Source organism: Gavia stellata, chromosome 24, assembly GCF_030936135.1.
Source record: "Gavia stellata isolate bGavSte3 chromosome 24, bGavSte3.hap2, whole genome shotgun sequence".
Classification (NCBI taxonomy): domain Eukaryota; kingdom Metazoa; phylum Chordata; class Aves; order Gaviiformes; family Gaviidae; genus Gavia; species Gavia stellata.
The window spans coordinates 8,657,672-8,681,906 of record NC_082617.1 but is presented as its reverse complement, the minus strand read 5'-3'; the positions used below and the strand labels follow the sequence as shown (position 1 = coordinate 8,681,906).

General features: G+C 43.2%; 1 protein-coding gene across 1 annotated transcript in view; it reads left to right on the top strand.

The window, feature by feature from the left end:
* Nucleotides 1-11,999: 11,999 nt before the first annotated feature.
* Nucleotides 12,000-24,235, top strand: part of DDX31 (DEAD-box helicase 31) — a 50,899-nt gene continuing 38,663 nt past the window's right edge. Inside the window, 15 exon segments of the mRNA XM_059829049.1 lie at nucleotides 12,000-12,299; nucleotides 12,301-12,344; nucleotides 12,576-12,660; nucleotides 14,274-14,527; nucleotides 14,723-14,798; nucleotides 15,277-15,320; nucleotides 15,772-15,842; nucleotides 16,427-16,491; nucleotides 17,355-17,399; nucleotides 18,983-19,024; nucleotides 20,739-20,803; nucleotides 21,543-21,662; nucleotides 22,045-22,151; nucleotides 22,892-23,127; nucleotides 23,476-23,652. Of these exon segments, the coding sequence (XP_059685032.1) occupies nucleotides 12,000-12,299; nucleotides 12,301-12,344; nucleotides 12,576-12,660; nucleotides 14,274-14,527; nucleotides 14,723-14,798; nucleotides 15,277-15,320; nucleotides 15,772-15,842; nucleotides 16,427-16,491; nucleotides 17,355-17,399; nucleotides 18,983-19,024; nucleotides 20,739-20,803; nucleotides 21,543-21,662; nucleotides 22,045-22,151; nucleotides 22,892-23,127; nucleotides 23,476-23,652 (1,731 nt within the window).

Here is a 24,235-nt window from a genome sequence, read left to right as displayed (position 1 = left end):
GGCCCTCCTCCATTAGAAGTGAAAACTAAAGCTCTGGGTGTTCCTTCACACATATACTAACCTCTACAAACTGAAAAACTATCCCGGATCAAGACTTCCAAGAGACGGCTCGATGCCGTCTTGTTACAATTCCTGCACCTTCGACAGGTAGGACAGGACTAGACTCCAGGTGAATAGGGCCAGGCTCAAGTTGTCCTTGTTTACCCACATGCAGGGGAAAAAAGCAGCTTTCCAGCCTGGTATTTACCAGCGGAGCTGTGAACTAGCAGGCACCTTCACATTTGTACCAGTTCTGGTTATAGAATAAACCCTACCCACTTTGATGTGTGTATGGAGTATAACCAGTGTAACTTGTGCGTTTACAGGCCTGATAAAGCTTCAAAAGGGAATACAAGAGGGGGATGAGGACAGATGTATTGATAACTACTTTGAGCATTTCACCTTTATTTACTGAGAACCCATAAACACCTTCCAGTTAATTTAGATACTTACTATAAGCCTGATTTTTGTCACTACTACCAATACTTTGAGGCTAAGACTGCTATTGCCCTTACTTCCAGCTGCAAAAATACAAACTAGTGCTCTGCAGTAAGAAATTTTGAAGTTGATTATATTCTGGTTAAGTATTGGACTGCTACTAACTACACTAAGGTGTAGTAAGGTGACTGCCAGAAAGAATTCAATAAACAGCATGAACTAGGTTGTAAAATGCCAACAAGCACTTCATGGTGATAGTAGGAAGCAGGCATGTGGTGGTCTCACAGACATACCCAGCTCCACTCATGCGGAAAGGCAGATTAGAGAGAATGAAGAGGTACCTTCCTCCTCCTGCAGCCGCTGTCCTGCCCCCTTGAAGATAAGCTATTGGCAGGCTCATCTAACTGGCCTCACACCTCTGTCTCACGCACAAAGTTTAGATGTTGCCAGAAGAGGAAGAGCTTCAGAGACTAACCCCAACCTGCTCCGTGGTGAGGCTGCAAGGAGCAGGGATGGGCTCTCCTCCTCATTCTCTCTCTGATGCCACACCTGTAGGTGGCAACTGAGATGCCAGCAATTGTGCCTGCAAGGCTACCCAGTTTATGAAAGAGTGGGCAAGTAATAAAGGGTGGGCTCTGTATTTGAGAAATTAAACTTGTACAAACAAGTCTCCTGTAAATGTTAGTTTAGGGTGTAACAGCACAAGTGTGATCTGTTAGCCTTTAACTAGGCCTATAAATGTTTGCATTGAATTCTTTTATTCAAGAAACCCTTAGTGAGGATAGACTAAATGGTGTTATGCTGCCCATAATCACTGATGATACATTAGCCAGTGGAAAACCTGGCAAGCTTAAGAAAACCAGGGAAATATTTATTGTGTGTATGTATGCATTAGCAACTGTAGTATTTCCGCTCTAGGAATATACAATAGGATTCATAGGATGGGGGGACATAGAAAAGGAAAGGATGGCTGAATAATGAAGTCCCCAACCCACAGTTGAATTGGGGTAAAAGGCAGCAAGGAGTTCCACTGTCACCAGTTCCAGAGCAGGAGGTGTAGTTTGGAGACCCAAGACAGAGTCCTCATGAGCCCAAACTTTCACCTTAGTTCAAACAATGGCATCTAGCACCAAGGCACTACGAAGCTGTACGGGCCAGAGCCGTTCTGCTAACCCATCGAACCTGGATTAGCCTGGATTTCTTCATCCCAGTGGAGGAGGGATAAACTCTTGTTATTGGCATGAGTAGCAAATTTTAAATAATATCAGAAGCTACTTATCAAAAACAATGACACGTTAGCTTCAGAGAACACGGCATTTCTGGCTATTAATTCTCGGATGCAACAGCAAATACCACAATTCTTTTACAAAAAAAACAGCAGTGCATCAAGAACCTCTTAGTCTCTCTGCCGGTGTGGGGTTCTTCCTCTGGAGATGAGGCACCATAAACAGCTGCAGTGTTTACCGCCAAATGGCAAAGCAGCTGAGGACAGCCTTCAACTACTCGCTTGTTTGAGGTATCTCACAAAACTTAGGGCAAAACCTTAGCAAAAGAAACTCTGATTTTGTGGGATTTATTCTTTGAATACTTCACTTTGTGTCTCAAAACAGCCTGGGCCTTAATATTAGATAGCTCTGCTACATATTAATGTGAGATGGCAGCTCTGTTAATGGCAAAATGGCACAAGGATCTGGCACAGGTGCTTGTACCTTCCTCGCCCACTCGTCTTCCCCATGTGGGATGACAGCAAGGGTTTTGATTAGGACAGCGTGAGGGACAATGCACCAAGGTGCTGCTGCAGCCCTGCAGCTTGTTACAGTACCTCAACAGAAGCGGGACTAACCTCCACATTCCCAGAACTGCAAGTCATGAGTCCAAGACAGACAAAAGGTTTCCTGAAGGAAGTCTCAGCTGGTAGCTGGGCGGAAAAATCCAGTAAGATCAGCATCAGAGGTTAAATGTTACTGGTCTGAGGTGTGCTATACTACTCAAGCCTACACTAGTTAAAAATACACCTAGGGACCAGCGATGGTTTAAAAAAAGAAATCAAATCACAATACCTCTTTACCTGTTGTGAATGGGTCAGGGTGAGAAGTGAGAGCTTTGTGCTAAAGGATCTCCACTGGCATGCAGACAAAGCAGACATCATTGGCTTTAAAATTCCATTCTCCCAGCAGTCATAAATCAGGTTAAATAAACTGGCAATGGTATACTGAGTATCTACTGCCTTGAAAGACAAGGAAAATAAACATTAATGCTGCAACATTAATGCTAGGTGTACTAGCACTTCTACATGTCTAAAGCATTAAAACTCAATCCAGGGAAATTCAAGAGAACTGCTAGAAGTAATCACCAGGAATTAACCTAATGATGCCACGCTGAACCTTTTGGTCAGCCAGACTTAAACATTTCACCAGATCAGGATATTATTATGGTTTCTAAGCCAGTATCAAGGAAATGTTCTTTGACCTTTTTTAAAAAGCACTTACACGTGGTTCTGGAGAGCGCTCTCACCTTTTCCATAGTCAGGTGGATTTCTGAATCAGAACACTTACTCACTGATGAACTGGTCAGGACTGCCTGGGCAAGGACTTGCAGCTTCCACTGAAAATGTTTTCTCTACCACCGTGAATAAACCTGTTCAGCTCATATTGGAAATTGATGTTCTGTTGCCCCCAAACCCCATCAACACTGGGAAGATAAATGCTGCCCCAGGGACGGTAGCTAGCCTTAAACTACGCACACGATTGGTATCAAGGTTACTCTTTGTTTTACTAGATGCTATCATGATCTACATTTCTTTCTTTGCAGACACACTGAAGTAATTTCAGTTTTCAATGCACAGCAATAAAAAACTAAACATTTCTTTAATACAATTATGGTATCACTTCCAAGGATATTTACAAACAAGGCTAATTATTTTACAGATGAATGTGCTTCTGCTGTTCTAGTCTACTATATTAATATTATTCTCAGTCAAAGCACTATCATGCTTAATGCATGAAACACTGAACAATAAGGACAGCTGACTTGTTTTCATGTTAGCTGAAAAAAAAATGCTACTAAACGTGAAGGAACATTAAGAAAATATGCATAGTCATTAAATCAAGGAAGCTTATGCACCAATCCACACATGCATTGTTGGAGACCGATACTGTCAGGGCAATTCCTTGATTTCTCAAATAGCTACAGAGGACTTCACACACGATTAGAAGTGTCATGAATCACAAAGAGAAACATGAAACACATCTGACTGTCCAGATTGGTACTCTGAAGAATGTAAATACATAAACTTTGGATTATTTGACAACATGGATTCAAGATTACAAGACAAACTGTACCATATAACCATACATATTTTGGAGGTGTTATTCCTCTAACACTGCATAGGAAGTTGAAAAGGATTCTTCTGCTCCCCACAGGAAACAGATGCCAAAGAGAGAAAGATGGTTTTTTTTCCGATAGGACAGTTAGAAGGAAGAATACATTCCTGGGCTCAGCCATGCTACATCATTGGCATATTTATGAATCTCTTGATGAGAAAGTCAGGATTATACAAGAATAACTTCTCCAGACTCCATGACCACTGTGGAAACTTTACTTATAACATGTTAGCCATGGTGCTGTTTGTGTTTTGGGTGGTTTGTTTGGGTTTTTTTACTGCATTATTACCAAAAGAGAAACTGTCAGCTGGGAGTGATTACTTGTGTGTCAAACTTCTGTAAAACTCAGTATCTGTATGAGGGGGACTCTCAATTCAACTGAAAATAAGGTAAATTGGTAATGCTTTTGGTAACTTAGCTACCCTGGAAAAGATGATTCCTGTCGGTAGAGGGTTAAGTGACACAAAAGACATATACATTGGCAAAAGCTGGGAAGCAGTTAGAACTTAGTTCAGAAAAAGAAAGTGGGGCAAGAGACTTAGGAGCATTGGAAATTATATATATATATTAGTGTTTAATCTAATTGCTATTAGTTTAATAATTATTACATTTAAAAATCATTCTTACTGATCCATATTTGACCCAGGCAGCCAATATTACCCTTCTGACTGCAATACTGTTATAACAGTTAAGAGGCAGTTATTCTTCTAGACTTTAAGTGAAACTAATATAATGGCCAATTTCTTTCATATGGCTGTAACTGGCATACGCTTCACTCTGCAAGAAATTAGAACCACAAATTATTTTGATAGTTTAATATTCTGCAGCAAGTGCCAGTGCTTGTTAAAAAGCAAACGAGAGCACTACAAGCTGAAGCCTTCTCTACCCACCAAGACTGTTCAAGAGGCAGCTCCGCTGTTCCCATCCTAGCTTTTAGGGAATCGCATGGTTGTCAGGCAGAAAGGACAGTTCACACTGCGTGCTTAAGACTTCGGTTCCTTTTCAGTAAAAGGAAGCATGTCCAGCTGCTGATGCTTCAATGGGGTGCATTTCCACACTGCTTTATAAACTCGCTCTTCCAGATGTACTCCTGTTTCTGGAGCATGGAATGGGCTCTGGATTTAAGGAGTTTCTAGACGCTCCCATGTTCTATTTACAGGGTCATGAACAACGTCTTCCCCCTCCAGTAAAGTCTGTATTCCTGTGCTCTATATCCTTCGAGACTGAAGGGAGCTTATGCGGTAGAGAAAATACTTTTGATCTTTACACAGCTTTTCTCTAGAACACAGGAGAATCACAGAACGTGCAAGGTCCTTGCAATAACCTCTTGATCCATTCAGGATCTGCAAATAAGAAAACAAGTTGTTTAAAGCTGGAGGTGAACACCGGAATGACACCTGAGATGGACAAACTAAATAGCAATCCTGAAACAGTTTGTATATATTCACCATGCAGGATTAACTGAGAGTTTAGAGGAATCCAACTCCATTTCTGTCTTGAAATTTCAAGTAATGCCAGTTTAAATCCCACTTCAGTAGGGGACAAAATTAAGGTGAAACAGTCCATGCTACATCATTACATACTCATTTAAATGGCTACATAGGAAAAAAATTTCTAGGATCACCATGCCACAAACGTAGTGTTCTCATTTTCCTAACTGAAATTAGATCCTTCACATAATGCAGTCCTTGGCTCCTGTTTCTTTGTCCCTCTCCAATATAAAGAAATTAAGTTTACAGCCTCTCTCTACAGAGGTTTAAGTTCTGTAGTTGATCCTCAGTGCTGACTGTAATACCCGCGTATTATGGGGAGCGGAAAAGTATCACCTACGCTTTAACACAAACTGTTAGAGTACTCCATGATTTTTTTAAGTGTACCGGTTGGGAAGAAAACAATTTTATTGCACAGCTTGTCCTTCCTCAAACTCTGAAAATGCAAAGCCAAAAGGCTGACTGGCCCCCGCAGCCTGCCAGTACTGCCTCTGAATGATGTACTTACGGCAGGTTTGGGACCTAAGCCAGCAAGGTGCCACCTATTTCTTAACCTGTGCTGGATCAGTACAGCTTGCACTGAAATAGAAACCTTCATCGCTTGCAGAACTGGATGCTAATATATTCAGCTTGAATATAAACTAACTTTTGTAATACTCCAGCACAGATTATGTGTTTACCCAGCTATCACTAAAACGTAGTATTCACAAATTAATTTCTGCAGACACTCTCTTGTAATTAACATATGCCACTAATGCATGGACAACAACAGGACACCATGAAACGCAGAGTACTAGTACTTCACACAATAACTGCCTAAAAGAGAAAAGTCAGTGAAACTAATTCAAGTCATTTTGCAGATAACACTTAAGAATACATAATCCTGCCCCTTTGGCCCACAGGAACAGTTTACCTTCTGGGGTTGGATGCCGTGCAATGCTGTCGTGAAGCAAACACCTCCTGTATACCAAACTCTGACAGGATTGGTAGGTTAGAAAGCACCTGTGAAAGGACAAGTTGTTTTATCAGGAGGCTTGAGGTTTTGCTGTTTTGTTTTGTGACCTGCTCCTAGGCCCTGACTGGAGGCTGGGTTCTGTTCCCAACAGACCTTGCTTTCTGAGAGTAAGGGCAGTAATGGGCCACATTAAACACAAAAATTAATAGTTATTAATTCAGGTAAATGAAACTTCACAAGTGTACCCAATTACATATGGTCACAAAAATGAGAAAGGCCAAAAATCAATATACCATTGAAAAAAGTTTCATCATTGGCCAAAAAATTTTAGTGTACAGTAGAAGAGGTGAAAAGCTTGAGGGTTACTGCACAGGGGAAGAACCATGGTGTCTTTAAGGCAATAACTATTTAACCAAACTAGCACATAGTATCTGTTAGGCAAAGGTTTTTCTTTGTGACAGGCTACTGACTTGCCAGATCTCCAGGGACAATCACCATGTACCCAATACACTGATATTGGAAGATTTCCTTTTCTAGATGTTCCAGCACTTGTCTGACCTCTCACTGTGGCTGTTTCCAATCAGTTTTTGTTAAATTACTTTGTTTTCAAATGCTGAAGTAGCTAGAACAAACCCTCCTTCATGTGCTGTTCCAAAGGATGACTTATGCTTGATTTTCCCTCACCTACTTTCTCCCTGCCCCCATCCTCCCCCTGCTTGAAGAAAGAAGTTAGACGATCAAAAGCATTTTATTTACAGTGTACTGATAAGAGAACCAAATCCAATCTACAATGCACACTCTCTCTCATGGAAGAGGAGAGAGAACAGCCAGCAAAAATTGCAATTAACTGCAGCATGGATAACATGCTTCATAACTTTTTACTCCCATGCTAAGAAGTGTTTTAGGTTCGTTAGTTAAGTATGTTTAAAGTGTCCAGAGGAGGGCAAAAACTCTTGAAGAACCAGTTACCTGAGCCAAATATGTCCATTGGAGCAGACCGCCTGTTTGCGATCAGTGAATGGCAGGATCTCTTTACACAAGCTGCAGTGCTCTGGAAAAGTCTGTTTGTTCATTTTCTTTAAGATATGCCCAATCAGCACCTGGGAATACACAGCAGTCAGCATTGTTTACAGCAAGACAGCTGCCTACTGAAAGGTGGAAGCATCTCTCAGGATATTGTGATTTCAGAATATGATACAGGATGCAAAGATCTATACTCTTCACTGAATTCAAAGAAACAAAAGCATCAGAAAGATAATCCATTGATAAGTATTGATTTACTCTCATTTTATTGCCATCTCCTAAAGATCTCTGTCCCACAGTAAAGGGATACAGAACTTAAAAGCAATAGTGTTATGTTAACCTACTTACAGATTTTAAAAGTACTGAAGAAACTGGTATCATACCACTTTAGAGGATGCCACTGACTGATACAGCAATGCTTTCACGTTCTCATGCCTATCACAATGGATGCGCTAAAAAAAATCCTGTTCAGAAATTACCTGGATGCACAGCCTCAGCAGTCATCTTAGAGTACACATAACGTTTATAGTAGAACATTTATGTTATCAAATTTGTGTCTGACATTTCAATAGATAGAAACCACATCCCAAGGACCTTTAAAATGTGACAGCAAACTGAACAGATAGAATAGAACTTGGAAGTCAGCTTTTAATCACTATAAAAAGAAGAATCTTGTTTACCAGGTAAGAAAAGCAACCTCTCAAACCTTCAATTCATAGTAATTGGATGCTAGAAAAACACAGCAGTTCTGCCAGAATACTTCCCTAGTGAATGACTGATGGACACACTGTGTGGCCTGCTGGCTTGTAAGTCCGGCAGCGAGAACACCACACTACATCACTAATGGAAATGTGCTTCCTTCCTCTGTCCTTCTGGATGCAATGTAAAGGTTGATTTTTAAAGTTCAAGTGATTTAAGGACTTAGGTACTGAAAAGAACTGCTCTCTGCTCACACAAAGAGGTACAGAGACAGCTGAGACATTCTAGTCATCAAGTCTTAAGAGCCGAGAGGCTGATGGCAGGGTGTTCCCACTGAAGCTTCCTTTATCTGACGTCTATATTCAGAAACTTTCACTGTCCAGTGCAGGATTCACTGATCACTTACTTGCTGCCACAAATGCTTGCTCTACACATTGCAATAGTCACAATAGTGTCCTTGCAGTTATGCTTTTATTTTGCTCGGGAGTACTGCAAGTTTGGGAAAAGTTCCTATGATGGCCAAGCACTCAGTTATGCTCGTTTATTGTAGTTCAGTACATGCAAGCGTGCCTGAAGGTTCAGGCCATGTATGTGATAGCAAAGACATTCAGTCAGCTTGGTTAATTGGAAGTCCTGCATAAAATTCTGAATCACTGGATTTAATTCATAAAACCCAATCACTTTCTGAACCTCTATAACAGATCTTTCCACTGAAGGCTCATGGAGCAACGACAAGACCTGATGTACCACCTGAAGTCACAGTACTTTCAGTTATAAATAAGAAGTGATACTGCATCTCTTAAAATTAGAACTGCAGACATAACTGGCTAGAGGAAATACCTCCTAAGTGTAGTTTTGTAGAAATGATAGATTAAATAAGCGTAGCTATGAAAACAAACATCCCTCTCAATCAGTACATGTTCTAAACCCACCAACAGCAGTGGAATAATCGTGGTCCTTTCCCTTGATCTGCAAAAACTCAGGCATGCTTATTCTTTATTGTACCTGATCCAAGTTTCAACATCTGTATTTACATTCCCTCCTACTCCGTAATTTCAAGGAAGGACAACTTAAGCTGTATGCTCTATAGAAGCTGACTGGCAAGGATGACATGGTTACAGTTCTCTTTCCCACCCCCAAAGTTGTATTTTCATTTAAGGATACAGAGGGGGGAGAAAGAAGTCCCTTGTAACACTGAATCCCCAGAGCATAGAGTTGCACTTACTCGTGCTGTTCTGTCATCATAGCCATCATCGGACATTAAGAAGTCACAGACTCCTCTGGTGGGAATACTGGTGTTTTCTGTAATCCATGTGTGTAGATAAACTTCTCCCAACACCCGTTTCATGTGTTCTCGTGTCAAGTGCATTTCTACTGCCTCAATTTGTGCCTGTATTTCAAGAAGCTTTTCTTCCATTGGCTCACGGCCTCCTATGTCACTTGACTGAGGAAGAGAATCATCTGCAGTGTCATCTATGTCCATACCTTTGCCTGTGTCACACAGGCTCTGCTTGCCAGCTTGTTTAGAAGTTCCTTCCTCTTGATCATCTTCAGTGCTGCCCATCCCAGGGGAATCCGATATCAAGATTTTTGCATCCTCGTGTGAAGGTCTCCACATGACCTCTGAGGGAGCTTTCTGCATTGACTGGTACAAAATCCTCAGGAGAAATAACTTAAACCGCCAGAAGTAAGTAGAACCACAGCTCTCAATCTTGTTATCCAGTGCTTCCTGTAAGAATTGAGGAATATGCTTATCCTTCAAAATTTTCCAGCGTACAAGATCCGTCAAGTCCACTTGCCGGAAAAGGTTCTGAACAGAAGATTCCAAGAGCTGCGCAGCTGCCTCCTCAAAAGTCTTAAGGGTTACAAACTGAACTTGGTAGTTTTTGTTAACTGGGTGCAGACCGTTAGTCATGCCCTCTGTCGTAATAACTGCTAAGTATGCACCACACGGGCTAACAGCTATTCCGTGAGTCCTGACAGAGCCAAACACCTCCGAGAGCTTAATCAGCTGGTGCTCAAACTTTAAAGCAACGTCTGTGAATATAGGAATCAGCTGCCTTACCTTTCCATCACTGGAGCACGTATACACCGTGCCGTTCTGTTTGTCTGCGGTCATAGATACGATTGGCAAAGAATGAAGCCCTGTCACGTGGGAATTATGGACATTCAGGCCTGCTTTGGATATCAACAGGAGACACCAAAACACGTAAGCTCCTCTTGCAGCCACCACTAAGCTACAACTACATTTCTGGTAGGGGTGGTAGAGAGGAATACATTTGATGCTATGCACTGGTAACTGGTCCATTTCTTGCCATAAGACTACGGGCTGTCTCAGCGTAAAGTAGCCTTTGACTGCTTTTAGATTGACAGGAAGGATCTTAACTGGTCCAAAAGCACTCCCTACAATAAGTCCACTCATCTTTCGGTTGTTATGTTCATATTCCCACCAAGACAAGACACTTGGGGAATTTATTCCAGACTCTATGGTATTGCAAGAAGTAATTGATTCCTTACCCAGAAATGGAAGCTGAAATTGCCAAACTGCAATGTTACTGTTTTCAAAGAGTACTGCTAAGAGCACACTACCGACATCCCGGCATTCGTTGTTGTGTTTAACCTGCTGAGTGGTGCAGATGCCCGACCACTCCATCCGCACTGGAGTCTGCATGCTGTGCCGTCGCTGAAATTCAGAGAAGTCTCCTAGCTCTCCCCTGGCAGTGTCAGCCTTAGAAAGTTTGTAACTGGCTTCATACAAACGCTCCCCGTAGATTTCTGTCAGGTCCACCAGCTGCACCCACTGTAGTCTGTTGAGGTTTGCGTGAATGGTCAATCGATTGTCCATGGTTAAAGCCGCAAGCAGGCACCTTCCATTCGCGTCGCAGCCCAGCGGTGACCAGCTGGCATACTTGAATCCTCGCATGGGCGGCAATGACTTTCCCTCGGGATTAAATACTCGATCTAGCATGAAAGTTTGACTAACCGTTGGGTCCACTGAACTTGCGAACTTTTCCTTACATTCTGCTACCTCCTTTTTTGGACCAACCTAAAAGATAACAAAAAGAGCTTTTAAAACAACTGTAGAACTCTTTTTTAGGAAGACTTTCCTGGAATTAATTCCCAATTGAAATAGAGTATTCTCTATCACAACCTATACCACACTGTTCCCATGGTTAATTAACCTCACTCTCAAAGACTTAAGCTTCATTGTTGGTCTGAATTTGTATTGTTTTGACTTTCAGCTATTGAATCTTTGCCTGCTGAACCAAAGAGCCTGTTTTCATACTTCTGTTCTCAAGTGTGTACTTAAAGGTACGTGGCATAACATTCAAACTGTAAAGCAGTTAATATTTCAACTGAAGTTATTCCATATTCTCAGCATTGTTTTGGAAAAAAATTCAGATCTGCAACAACAGAATTATTATTTAATAAGATGTTCACCCTGACTTGCTACACTTCCGTGCTAAGGAGTGTAAAAAGTCAGATGGCCCCCTGAAGCCCAGAACAGTCCCTGCCACAAAAATCTTTCAGCTTAGGTAGCAAACCAAGAAAAATTTCTACTTAAAATTTTACTGGAATAATTGCCATCAAAGTACTGGAGCTCAAGCGATTCTCAGAAAAACAGCTAAACTTTAGAATGCCTGAAATCACTTGATACGTGAGCATATCGCAGCCTGACATTACCGGACTATGTGTGTTTCCCCCCCTCATGCTTTTAAAATACATCATCGCATGAAACACAGCGTGCGCTGCAGCAAGCTGTGCTCGGGGCAGGGGCAGCCCGGGGGGAGGCGGCCCCGAGCGCTCCCCCACCGCCCGGGGGGACACAGCGTGGCAGCCCCGGGGCGGCCCCTCCCGGGCCCCGCCGAGGGGGAGGCGGCCGGTGCCCGCCGCCGCGGCCGGCTGTGCTGTGCTGGGCGGCTCACCTTGAGGAGACAGGCGGCGGAGGGTGCGGGCACGGCCGTGCGGTGGATGACCATCTCCTGCCCGCCGCTGTGGACGTCGCTGAGCTGCTCCAGGACGGCGATGCTGCGGGCCGTGCTCACCGACACCCGGTGGTCCTCCGACCAGGCCAGCGGCTCCAACCCGCTGACGCCGTGCTGCAGCCGCACCGCCGGCTCCCGCCGCACCGCCGTCAGCCGGAACCCGGCGCTCGGCGCCGCTGCCGCCTCCTCGACGAGCGAGTCGAGCCCCAGCGGCGGCTCCTCCTCCCCCGCCGACAGTGAGGGGCTGCACCCGCGCTCCGCCGCCGCCATCTTACCGCCGCCTCACGGGCCGCTCGGGCCGCAGCGCGCATGCGCCGCCGCCGCCGCCGAAGCCCCCGGCCGCCCCGGCTGGGGCTGCCCCACCGCCGCCTGCGCCGTCCCGCGGGCCCGGCGGCTCAGGCAGGAGGGCCGCGCCGCGCCCCGCCGAGCCCCTGCAGCGGGGCGGCTGCGGCCGGGAGCCCCGGGCGAGCGGCCGTTCCCAGGGGAGCCCCCCGCTCCGCTTCCCCTCCGCCCTCGCGGGCTAGGGCCCGGCCCGAGGGGCGGCCCCGGGGCCCTGCGGGAGGCGGCGGGCCATGGCGGCGGGCGGGACGCTGCTCCTCAACCTCAGCTCGGCGCCGCGGGGCCGCGGGCCCGGCGCCCCCAGCCGGGTAGGTGCGGCCGGGGGAGGCTGGGGGCCGGCCCGAGCCAGCCGTCGCTCTGCCGGGAGCCGGGGTGCCGCTGCGGGCCGAAGCCTCGGCTGGAGGCCCTGACTGGACCGGGGCGGGGGGGGGGGGCTGGCACGGGGGAGCCGTGGTCAGCGGGGCGGGGGGAGAGGGGGGGAGTCGGCGTCTAAAACGGTGTTAAATCGAGCCTTCGGCTCGTTCCCCCCGAGGTGGGGTTGGGACCTGCACAGGGGCTCGGCAGGGAGACGGGCCCGGGCGCCTGGGAGGTGGTTGTGGAGGGGGAGGACTCGGCCGGGAGCGAGTAGGGACTGGCAGGTAGGAGCTTCGGTATGGCCTTTAAAGGGGCTGCGCCGCGCTTCCCCTGCCCGGTTAGCGGCTCTCGCTCTCGGGGGCTGACCGCTGAAGCTGTGGGTAACGCTCTTACAGGCTTCTGCCTCCTTCAGAGGTGCTTTGAAATGCTGCCAGGGAGGGGAAGTCTTCTTGTATTTGAGAGTAAACTTCTGATTGTGGGAATGCTGTGAGCCGCGGGAATAGGTGCTTTACTCTCCTAAGTTTGAGGAAAGGAGAACAAGAACGGGTTAAGTAGACGTTTTCAGTTTAAAAGTTACTGTTACAGTGATTCTGGGTTGTTTCAATTATTATTCTTCATTTTTAAATCGTTCGTAAAATATTGCACGAAAATAAGTGAGCGTTAAGTGTTTGCCAGGATTTATCATGATTATATTGGGTACTTTGAGGTAGGGCAGCACCACCATTCTTCTGATAGTGAGTGTTGGTGGAAGGAGATTGGTTTTTGGTTGGTTGCCAAAAATGTGAAAAAACAAGTGAAAAAAGTAACAGCTTGAGAACAATACGGTTCGTAGGAGAACAAAGAAAATCAGAGTGTGCAACTAGGAGTGGGGAAGAGGGAGAAAAAAGCAGGGCAAGATTGTGCTGGCGTTTCACACATTTCAGGAGTTTTGCGATCGTGTCAGGGGAAAAACAAGTTCATTGAAAAAGGGCTGGGGATATTGAAGAACTTTGGGTGCCAAAGGGCGTTAAATTTAATTTTCGTCTTCACTGTTCCCGGGGGGATATGGGGAGAGCAAAAGTTTTTCTTCCTATGGACAGAAAATCAGTAAAATAAACTGATGTCTGCAGAAGAAGAAATAAAGAGTTCAGAAATGCTGAAAGCTGGCAGAAGCGTAAGTTGGAGTGAAGTACAGGCTGTCCCTCCTGCCCTCAGAAAGGAAGCCTACAGGGATGGCTTTAATGTAATCAGGAGATTTGCAGAGCTTTTGAGAGAGTTTTAAAGCGTGTTCTGCTCAGTTACTGGAGAAGCTAGATGAAATCCTTTAGACATGAGCATTATATATGACTTTAGATCTCTCTTTGCATTTCAGTAGTGTTCAGAGTTCTCAGGCATGGTGGTGAATCTGTTAGAGTAGGAACTGTCTAGCTGCAAAAATCAAACTTAGTTTCTTTATTCATGGGGTAGGGTATTCCAAAAATAAGGGATCTGTCTGTGGGCTGATGTCTGTTTTCATACATGATACCATGTTACTAATTCTCAGTCATTAATGAATCCTTGCTATCTGGTTTGCTTGTTAACATTAAAGCAGTCTAACACTCTGAAAAGAAAGCTCCAGTCACCACATGGAAACCCACCTTTGAAACGTAAAAGTAAGCCATCAATAAACACCTTCAAGAAATGTGCTACGGAAGCTGACGTCAGGGAGAAGGGAAGTTCATCGCAGAAATCTCTTCCTAAGAAGCAGTTGACTGACAACCGAAATGAAAGCCAGAAAAGCAAACCTTTCATTAAGACATCCAGCCTGTTTAGAAACAACCCTGATATCCCAGAAATTCACAGGTATTTTAGACAAATGGGAGAAAAAAGCCCTTTCAATGCCTTGAAATTCACTGTCTTGAATTCTTGCCCTTGCTTGGGCAAAGAGGTTGCTTGGTACATGTAGTTGTTTCATTGCTGTTTGCAGAGAATACTATTGTATAATTTTTAACCACACCATGTGCTTTGTTTTGCTTTGGTTTGTTTCCTCTCACTCAGAAAAGCAGTACAGCAGGTGCAAGAAAATGTTTTCACTACAGATGCTTTTATCCAGTTGAACCTCCATCCACATCTGGTGAGTGGCAGGAAGGCTGTGTGCCTTGAAACATGCTTTTTTTGGGTGGGGGACACATTAGAGAGCTGAGAGATGCACCTTTGTTCATGGTAACTTGGACAGACTCGCCAGTATTTTGCCTGATTTTGTGTAGTCTCTTAGCTCAGTGTGCTGGCCAGTGTCCTGACCCATCCCCAAGCTCCCTGTCCCAGCACGCTTCCCTATTTGCAGTTGTAATATCAAAAAATCACAGAAAGCTATTTGGGAGTACGGTATTTTAACAAGTCTGATGTTTCGTGATGTACCAGCAATGGTGGAATTCTGATTAACTAAGAAGTATTTTGAGGCCCTGGGAACTTTTCCATCCAGTTGCCCTGGACCAGTAATGTAGAGAATAAGCATCAGTCTTCTGGTTTTTGCTCTATCTTGTACTACATAAAGTAACAAAAGGAACAGTTTGATAACAAAACCTGTTTACTGTTCTTTATTATCTCTCTAGATATCCACAATAAACACTGTCCTAAAGATAAGTAGCATGACCAGGTAAGCAAATTCATATAAAAACTTTGCACTTCACTACCCCTTAAAGCCAATCATCTATGATTGTTTCATTTTATGTAATTGGTTTGTGAAGATCACAGTACCTGTTAAGCTGTGCCATTTGCCATGGGGTTCCTTGCTTTCAAAATCTGGGACAAGAAATAACTTGTAAGTTATATAGCAAGTCAGTTGTCACAGCTGAAGGCAGAACCTTGGAGTCCTTCCTTCTGATTTGGTACTTGAATCATAGAATCATCTTTTTTTGATTTATCACATCTGATGTCTATCTAGTGACTTTCCTTAGAAATCACCTCTACTGATGTAGCTAGAGATGCAGAGATGAATGCATGGAATTTGGGGTAAACAGTTTTGAAACAGTCACTGTATGTTAAAACCTTAGGATTTTATGCTGTGTTGCATTCGTATTTCCTAACCTGTTTTGTTTGTTACACAGTGTTCAGAAGCAAACAATTCCTGTGCTCCTGCAAGGCAAAGATGCTCTAGTGAGATCTCAGACTGGTTCAGGTCAGTATTTAATTGTCAGTCTCCTTCCCTAGGGCATGTTAAACTGGATCCCAAATACAGAACCAAAACCCCACATTCCCAGTACAGCTCATGAAAGTGACAGGCTGGGAAGCTTGGCGTGGGACTGCTGTGACACAGACAGATGCTGTGCAAACTTATGTAACAACACAGTAGTGGGACTGAATGTTGACGTGCAGCTGCCAGCCACTGCATGTGGGCCTGTTCCAAGGCTCATGGTGGGGATGCAGATCCAGGAGGCCAGCGGAGCTAAACAGCACACGCTCTTACCATGCAAGCTTATGTGCTTGCTCTACAGCAAGCTACCTCTGGATGTCTCATTTCCTTGGGTGGCTGGGGATCTTAGTGGGATACCACCACCCCTCTCTCTCTTTTTTTATAATTTAACCTTTTGGTTAATTGCCTGTCAGTCTTCCTTTCTGGAAACTTTCTACTTAATTAAAACTTTTCCAGACTCATGACCTGAGTTTAAGAATGGTAGGGTGAATGGTACTTTAGTTTGATGGAGTGTTGCAATTGCCACTTTTTTTGATGGAAACTCTTCCAACTTTCTCCCTTTTAAAAAGGTAAAACTCTTGCCTATGGGATTCCACTTGTACAGTCTTTGCAAGGAATGGAATCCAAAATACAGGTAGGTGCAACAGAATTAAATATATTTGCTTTTTATATTAAGATTAATAAAAATAAAATCTAGTTCTTATCTTGTAGTCTTCACTATCTCTTCTTGATACAAAGGTCAAGCAGTCTCTTCCCCTTTATTTGTGTGTGTGGCTTATGTGATCCTCCTGTAGTGTTGAGAAGCAGATGATACAAGAACAATGTTACACATTCCCCATTACTTCATGCAGTAGGCTAAATTGTAAATAGGCTAAATTGTCAAGTTTGGAGAAGGTGGAGTGCAGAAGAGGCAACGGTCTGGAAACTGGGAGAACTGAAAAAAAAAGTTACTGACATGTCTTTAGGAGTAATAAGTTTCTAATCTTTGACATAGAGTGAATTTGATATTTGCTCGCAGTTTGGATCATCTGGTTGACCAGAAAATGCTGCTGCAGATGTGCCATCTCTTGTGCGTTTTTTGGAAAGAGATCATCCTGACTTCCCTTATGGGTTGAAATGTTTCCAACCTGTCCTGGATTGTTACTTTGTGCAGCTGCTGCCTACAGATTGTTGCTGTGCATCAAACATGAGAGTGTTTCTGCAACTTAGAAATACAGGAGTGAAACAACATGTTTATGGAATAAAGTGTTGGGTATGACTGTGAGCAAGTTTCCAAGCAGGAAAGAGAAAGCAATGCAGTACTGATATTTGAAAGACTGTTGATTTTTTTTTTTTTTTTTAAAAGCTGGGAGGGGGGAATACCCCAAACCGTTGTGTACAAACTTGTACTAAAACCCTTCAGAATTGACTTTGTTGGCTGATAGCAGTTAGATGTGGAAATGCTTTGTTTATCAGTGCTACATTCTTTTCAGTGGACCTCTTGTCTTCTATTTGCAGCGCAGTGATGGGCCTTACGCGCTCATACTGGTCCCAACAAGAGAAGTAGGTGGCCTTTTTTCTTTCTGATTCTGTCTGAACCTGAGTGTTTGAACACTGATTTTTGGTGTGTAGATGTGGGTCCACCAGGGACTGTCTTAGGAAACGTTGTCTGTGCTTTTGCTCAGATCTTGCCCTCACAGAAAGAGTGTTTGCTCTCTGGATGTGTGTTGTCGGTTTTGTTCAGTGCCATACCAAAGTAAGAAAGAAGAAATCTTTATGTTTTCCTTATGGAGTGGCAAATAATTGTGAAGACTGGAGAAGCTCTCTAGCTCAGTGCATGGGAGGGAGAAGCTTGCCTAGCTCACGTAGGGGGAGTAAGTAAAACCAATGAAATCAGCTTTGCAAATGTGTGGTTTATACAAACATTTCATTTTTAAAGAAAGCCCTTTTTTCAACTCCATGAGTGAATCCTGAAGATGAGCTTCCAAGAGTTGGTTTCTCCACTTGAACTCTTTTCTATTTGATTTATATTATTTGCAATTGCAAAGGCAATTTCAGAGGAGGGTATTGTCCTTTTTTTTTTTTCTTTTTATGTCAAATGATAATAACTTCCATGTGGAGAATTGATTGCAGGTATCTAGTTTGGGGCACAATATTTTATGCAACCTGCAGTGCAATATCTCAGCTCAGTTCCATGAAAGGAGAAAGCTCTGAAGCTATTTACATTTTTACAGCAGCAAACTTACTGCCTCTCCAGGATGCTGTATGAATACTAAGCATGTATGAAACCATTTGTAACCTTTTTTAAAGGGCTGCCATTGGGAGCACTTATGAAGATAATTTGTAATTACAGTTGGTATTACTTTTACTTTGTGTTGAAAGCAATGGCCTTTCTTGAGAGCTTGGCAAATAATAGTATGTAGCATGTGTAGTCAGAGCATTTAAAATAGTTTTACTCCCATAACTAAGCCCTGCTCACATATGCATTCCATGAATGAGTCAGGGTGGCACCATTGCCTTTCTCGGTCTTCTTCATTGCCGCAGCAGAATTGGCTGTCAGACAGCACATGAAACCCATCAGCTAAGTGCTTCCTACTAACCAGACATTTAGCTTTGCAAGCTTTGTACGTACCATCTCTGTTCTGCTGACTGGGAAATGGAGAGGTAAAAAGATCCAGTGGTATGATCGCTCCGTAGGTCAGGTGAGGAAATAATGTGGTCTGCCCTGACTGCCAGAAGATAGCTAACCTCTGGGCTGCATTTCCTTTTCGTAGTGGTTTTCTTCCAGAAATTGTGCCATTTTCCCTTCTGCTCTTCCAGTGGAGCAAAATCTTCTGTGGCTTCAGCTTGTTTTCTCCCTGGGCATTCGCAGAAGCCAACAGAAGTCTCTACTGCCCTGAGAGCTGGCTTGTGGAGCTAAACCATTAGAGAGGTTTCTGAACAGGTCCAAGTATAATAAAGGAAGGATTACGCAAGAGAATAAAATAATAAGCAGCTTCTAAAAGAAAAATTAAGGATGTATTTCAAATTCTGTTAATATACATAACTAGATGAGCTTACAGATTTTTGAGCCAAAGGGGCTTGTAGTTCATCTTTGTAATCCAGCAACTTCTTCAGTGCTCACTTTCTTTTGTTGATTTCCATAGCTTGCACTCCAAAGTTTCGATACAATGCAGAAACTACTTAAGGTAAGAATTCAGTGCTCTGTGTTCTTCTTATTCCTTGAGCCTCTTGCTGTAAGATGGTAAGCAACTTCAGTTCCTGTGAATTCAGCTGGATGTTTAAGGAAATCCAGCATCTGGCAAGATACATGATCCTTAAAGATAAATCTGTCTTTAAGTGCATTATTTCCCTGTGGCATGTTTTAAACTATTACATGAACAATTAAGTGATTAATTATGGCACCTTAGTTGCACATGTTTTCATAAACAAGCATAGTTGATCTTCACAACGTTTTGTTTTTAGAAGTACTTACCATTGTTTCAGTCTGAGTTATGAATGGAAACTCTCACAATGACAAGTACCATTTTACTGAAACTGATATTAGACAGGTGGGTTTCAGATAGGGAGTAAAACTTGGTGAACTGCTTTGCCAGTTGAATGGCTGGAGAAAGAAGGCGGCTTTTAAAATCATTAAATGATAGTGCTTTCCTTTTAATTGAGGCAGAGTATCTTACCATGGACCTAGAAAGTATCTAAATTGTTTATCTGATCCATATTCCCACTCCCTCTTCTGTTTTTTCCTTGAAATAATAAGGCACTTTCCGAGTCTCTTTTAGTGCTGGAATTACCAAGTAAGACTTTGTTGTGTCATGCTGAGGTTTAAAGTACTTCAGTCTTCCTCCATAGTAATTAGAAGTTGTTATGAGTGGACTTTAGTGTCCTTCAGAGGATGAAGTCTGGACTGACCCCCTTTAATTTTTCTTTGTTACATATAATGTGTAGTAACCATCAAGTCCGGTGTAAACTGTCATGGTGACCCAAAGCAGAAGATTTAGATTGTGGTCTGACTGCACCTTGGAAGGGCTGGACGACTGGAGGGTGCAATAGGATTATGTAATTACTGAGAGAAAAAGGCTAGTTGAGCGGCTCCTGACGCAATTACTCTAATGCCAGCTGCTAAGGTTATATTGCCTGGATCTTGCTTAAACATCTTCCTTATTTTAAATCTTACAAAGAAACTTGTTTTGTAGAAACTATTTTGTTGGAGCATGTCTGGCAAGCAGTGACCCCTGCAAACTTGAGCCTATTTACCAGTCACGCATTTGTGCAATCCTTACAAGCTGTGCTCTGCTTCTGTCCTGCATTTCTTCTTGAGTGAGGCAATGGCAGTGCTGTGCTTTGATTATCTCCCCTGTAAATATTGGGCAATATTGGATTCAGTGAAGGACCTCATTAAAGTAAGTGGCAAAAACTCCCGCCAATATCAATGACACTGACATTTAATTTTCACAGACGTGGTGACTGCGTGCATGTAGGTCTGTGTACATATCTATAAACTTTATAGGTCCTGTGTTTTTCTTATATTTTCCTTGGCTGCAGGAAGATACTGCTTAAAGGCAAGATGAAGAAGTAGCATTGTAGCTTGTCTTTGAACATTTAGGCTACATGGGGAGAAGGAAAAGAAATATTATTATGTGATTGGAGGTGGTGCAAAAATGATTGCATTTCTATCTTCGTGGATGATGTGGGAAGCAAGTTACATGGCTGGAACTAAAGGTGCCATTGATATGTAGCTGTGGGTGAGAGAGTGCATGTAGACTGTATCTGTTAGATCAAATCAGATGCACACTGCTGTCAGCCCCAGTGCTTTCTCTTTCTGCCAAGAAACATCATTTTTGGATTAGGCTCTGTCTCTTTATTAAGAAGAATCTATATTGGTCTTGGTTTTCCTTTCTGTAGCCATTTGCTTGGATTGTGCCTGGAGTGCTAATGGGGGGAGAAAAGAGAAAATCGGAAAAAGCCAGGTAGGAAGCCAACTTCTTAAATTGTATTTTGGGTTCCTCTGCTCTACAGCGGTTTTATCTGTTGCTCTTCTTTAGAGTGCTTTTCTTACTGGGAGAGGGGATTGTGAGTTTGGATCAAGCTGTGATCCCCCTGGATCTTACACAGACACAGTGACTGGGTCAGCAGGAAGTATTCACTTCCCCCAGTTGGATCTGTTTCTAAAATGTTGATGAGCCTTCTGAGAAGATGATCGCTTGTGTCAGTATTTTTTTTTTCTCTTCTGACAAACACCTGTATTTGCTTACCACCAAGTGCTGCCTGCAGTATTTGTTATGGGGGAAATTGCTTTCTGGAGAAGAGATTTCGTGGTGTTAAAAATCTTTCTTTTTCCTTTTCAAGAATTGAATTGTAAGCTGGTAATCCAAAATGGAATTTTCATTTCTTTATATATAAGCATACACAAAAAGAAGTTTACTCTTTGACAGTAAAAAAAGTACTCTATTAGAAAAGAAAACCTAGCTTGGGTGTTTTAGATCTTTTTAATATTATTAGTATTTCTCTCCACCCTGTCCTTATCACTGAATATGTAGGTTCCAGTTCCTCACTCTGGGTTCCAATTCCAGAGTTACTGCTAACCTGTATGTTTTCTTTTCTTTTTTCTTTTTTTTTCTTTTTTTCTTGTTTCTTTTCCTTTTTTGTCATTTGGTTTTGTTGTTTGTTGGCTTTTTGGTTTGTTTGGGTTTTTTTTAAACTAAACAGATTACGTAAAGGGATAAATATCCTCATTTCAACTCCTGGTCGCCTGGTTGATCACATCAAGTCCACAGAATGTATGCATTTCCGTCGCACTCAGTGGCTGATTATTGATGAAGCAGACAGGTAAACTTCCAAGTGCTTAGATATGGAAAATAATTATGATACCCTCTGCATCATAATTCACTAAATATTTTAAAAAAAGAGAGAGAGCGCACGCATGCGATCTTAAACTATTCATGCTCAGCCAAGCACCAGATGTCTGGGATTTGGAAGAAATGTCCCCTTTGGACAGATTATTGTACAATTATTCATTGCAGAGATTCTCTCAGTGTCTTCTGACATGTCTGACCCTAGCAAAAGTTGAAGACGGAATGTGAAGCTAGATGGGCCAAAGATCTGATCAGCTCTAGCACTTCCCCTGTTCCTAATTGGCTCATGTAGCATTAAGACTTTCTCCTCATTCCTTCCCATAGCATCTTTCATCACCTCTGCTGGGTTTTTTTAGGATCCTGGACCTGGGCTTTGAGAAGGATGTAGCAGTGATACTTAATGCTTTAAATGCCGAGAGAGAGACGCGTCAGAATGTCCTGCTCTCAGCCACCCTCACGGAAGGTAGGTTATAGACAGATGGTGTCTCTTTCAGCTGAATAATGCCCAGGCAACTGCAAAATAGTTGGTTGAGTCTGATTATATTACAGCCCAATCTGAAGCCCTTTGCTGAAGTGGAGTAATGCCTCTTGATTTCTTTGGGCTTATGACACTTGTCTTTCGTTGCTGGAATTTCTGTCAGTGTATATACTTACGTGTTCCTTAAATATGTCTCACAAATTCCAGAGCAAAGTCCTGGGAAGCACTGGTTTGTTTGTTTGCTTTACAAATACAGAATTAAGGCAAAAAGCTAACGACAGGACAGCTGTTGTGTGATTTGCTCAGTATCATACAAGAAGTCAGTCGCTGAGGCAGGAATTGAGCCAGACCTCATGACTCCTGCACTCTTGATAGAGTGAAGGTCTGTTGGGTTTTTTTCCACACGCACAGTTAAAAAACAGGACTGCCAAATGCTTTCTATCCGGTCAAGACATTTCTGTAATGTAAAATAGCACAGTTGGCTGAAGTAGTGTCTTGTGATGATTTTGGTGGAGTCCACAGCAACTAAGCCTGGTTAAGCCCTGAAAAGTCTGAAGTCTGTGGAGGTGTTCTGTCGGTGGCTGAGGCACGGCTCATTAGTTCCATGCCCTTCACTGCCTTTCACTGGAATTGCATTAGTTGTTTTTTTTATGTGAAAATATCATTGCCCTCCCCAGCAGCACCCCAGACTGGACCTCATGTATTTTTCATTTTCTGTAATTTAGGAGTAACGCGACTAGCTGATATCAGTTTGAATGATCCCATCAGCATTTCCATAGCAGACGAAATCCAGAAGGCACTCAAACCAGCATCACAAATGGGTAGACAAGCCAGTAGTTCATCAAACTGCATGGAGCAGGAAAACTTTGCTGTTCCAGAGAAGCTCAAGCAGTATGTCATGATGGTCCCCAGCAAATTGAGGCTTGTCACGTTAGCAGCTTTTATCCTTGAGAAATGCAAGGTGAGACTGTTTGCATTTATATCACTAAGCAGCCCTTTGCCCTTTCCAAGTCCTTTACCTGTACTCTGTCAAGGATAGCATGGATTAGATCTAGGGCTTTGAAATGCATCTAGTATACAGGGAGCCACAAGAGAGCTGAGGTGCTATTGTGTCTTTCATGCTGGTAGCATGTGCATGTGCATGTACTCATACTTCTTTTGTGGGCTCAGTATTTGGTGTCAAATTCCCTAATCTTTTCCCAGATAATCATACCTCTGGAAGTGGAAGCCACCTAGATCTTATAATGATCAGGGAATTGGGAGAGGCCTGTGGAAATGGTCATGTGCAATTTTCTTGTTTTTCTTGCAGTTTGAAAAACACCACAAGATGATCATCTTTTTCTCCAGCTGTGAACAAGTGGAATTCCACTATGAGCTCCTTCTAAAGGTCCTTTCAGGAGGGCTAGAGTCAGAACAACCTGAATGTTCATCTGTCTCCTCTGCGTGCTTACAGTTTCTACGACTGCATGGCAACATGGAACAGGAAGTAAGCACTCTCAAAATGTTCGGATACACGGTTTTATTCCTTATTCCCTATGATTTATTATGTGGTTATTTTGAGGAGGAAGGCAGAAGAGAGGACAGAGAGTCATTTCACCTCTAGGGGCCTCACTCTTCCATCTGCTAATGAGAATAAGAATATTGTCCCATTTCTGGAAAGTACCTTGGTAGCTGTATCTGAAAAACACAGCTGAAGAGGCAAGAGGTGTTATTTCAGCAGGCTGAGGCAGCCGTTCTGTATTCCCAGTGGGTGCAGTTAAACCATTTATGTATCCATGGTTCTCTCTCATGCAGTCAAGACAGGGTTTTAACGCCAAAGGAAAACCTCATCCAAGCCCTAAAACATTACTACCCAATAAGTTGCCCCCATTAGATGAGGATGGAGCAGTTTGGCTTTGGTTTTGAAGAACAGTGTCTTGACAGACTGCTCTTTTCCCTGGGATGGAATAATAGCAATAGAACTGTGCTTACCCCAAAACAGGTCTAGGTTTTAGCCGAATAGGTCTGTGTGATGAGATTGGAGCTTGCTACAGAGGGCTGAGAGGCCAGGAAAAGAGTGTCAGATGAAC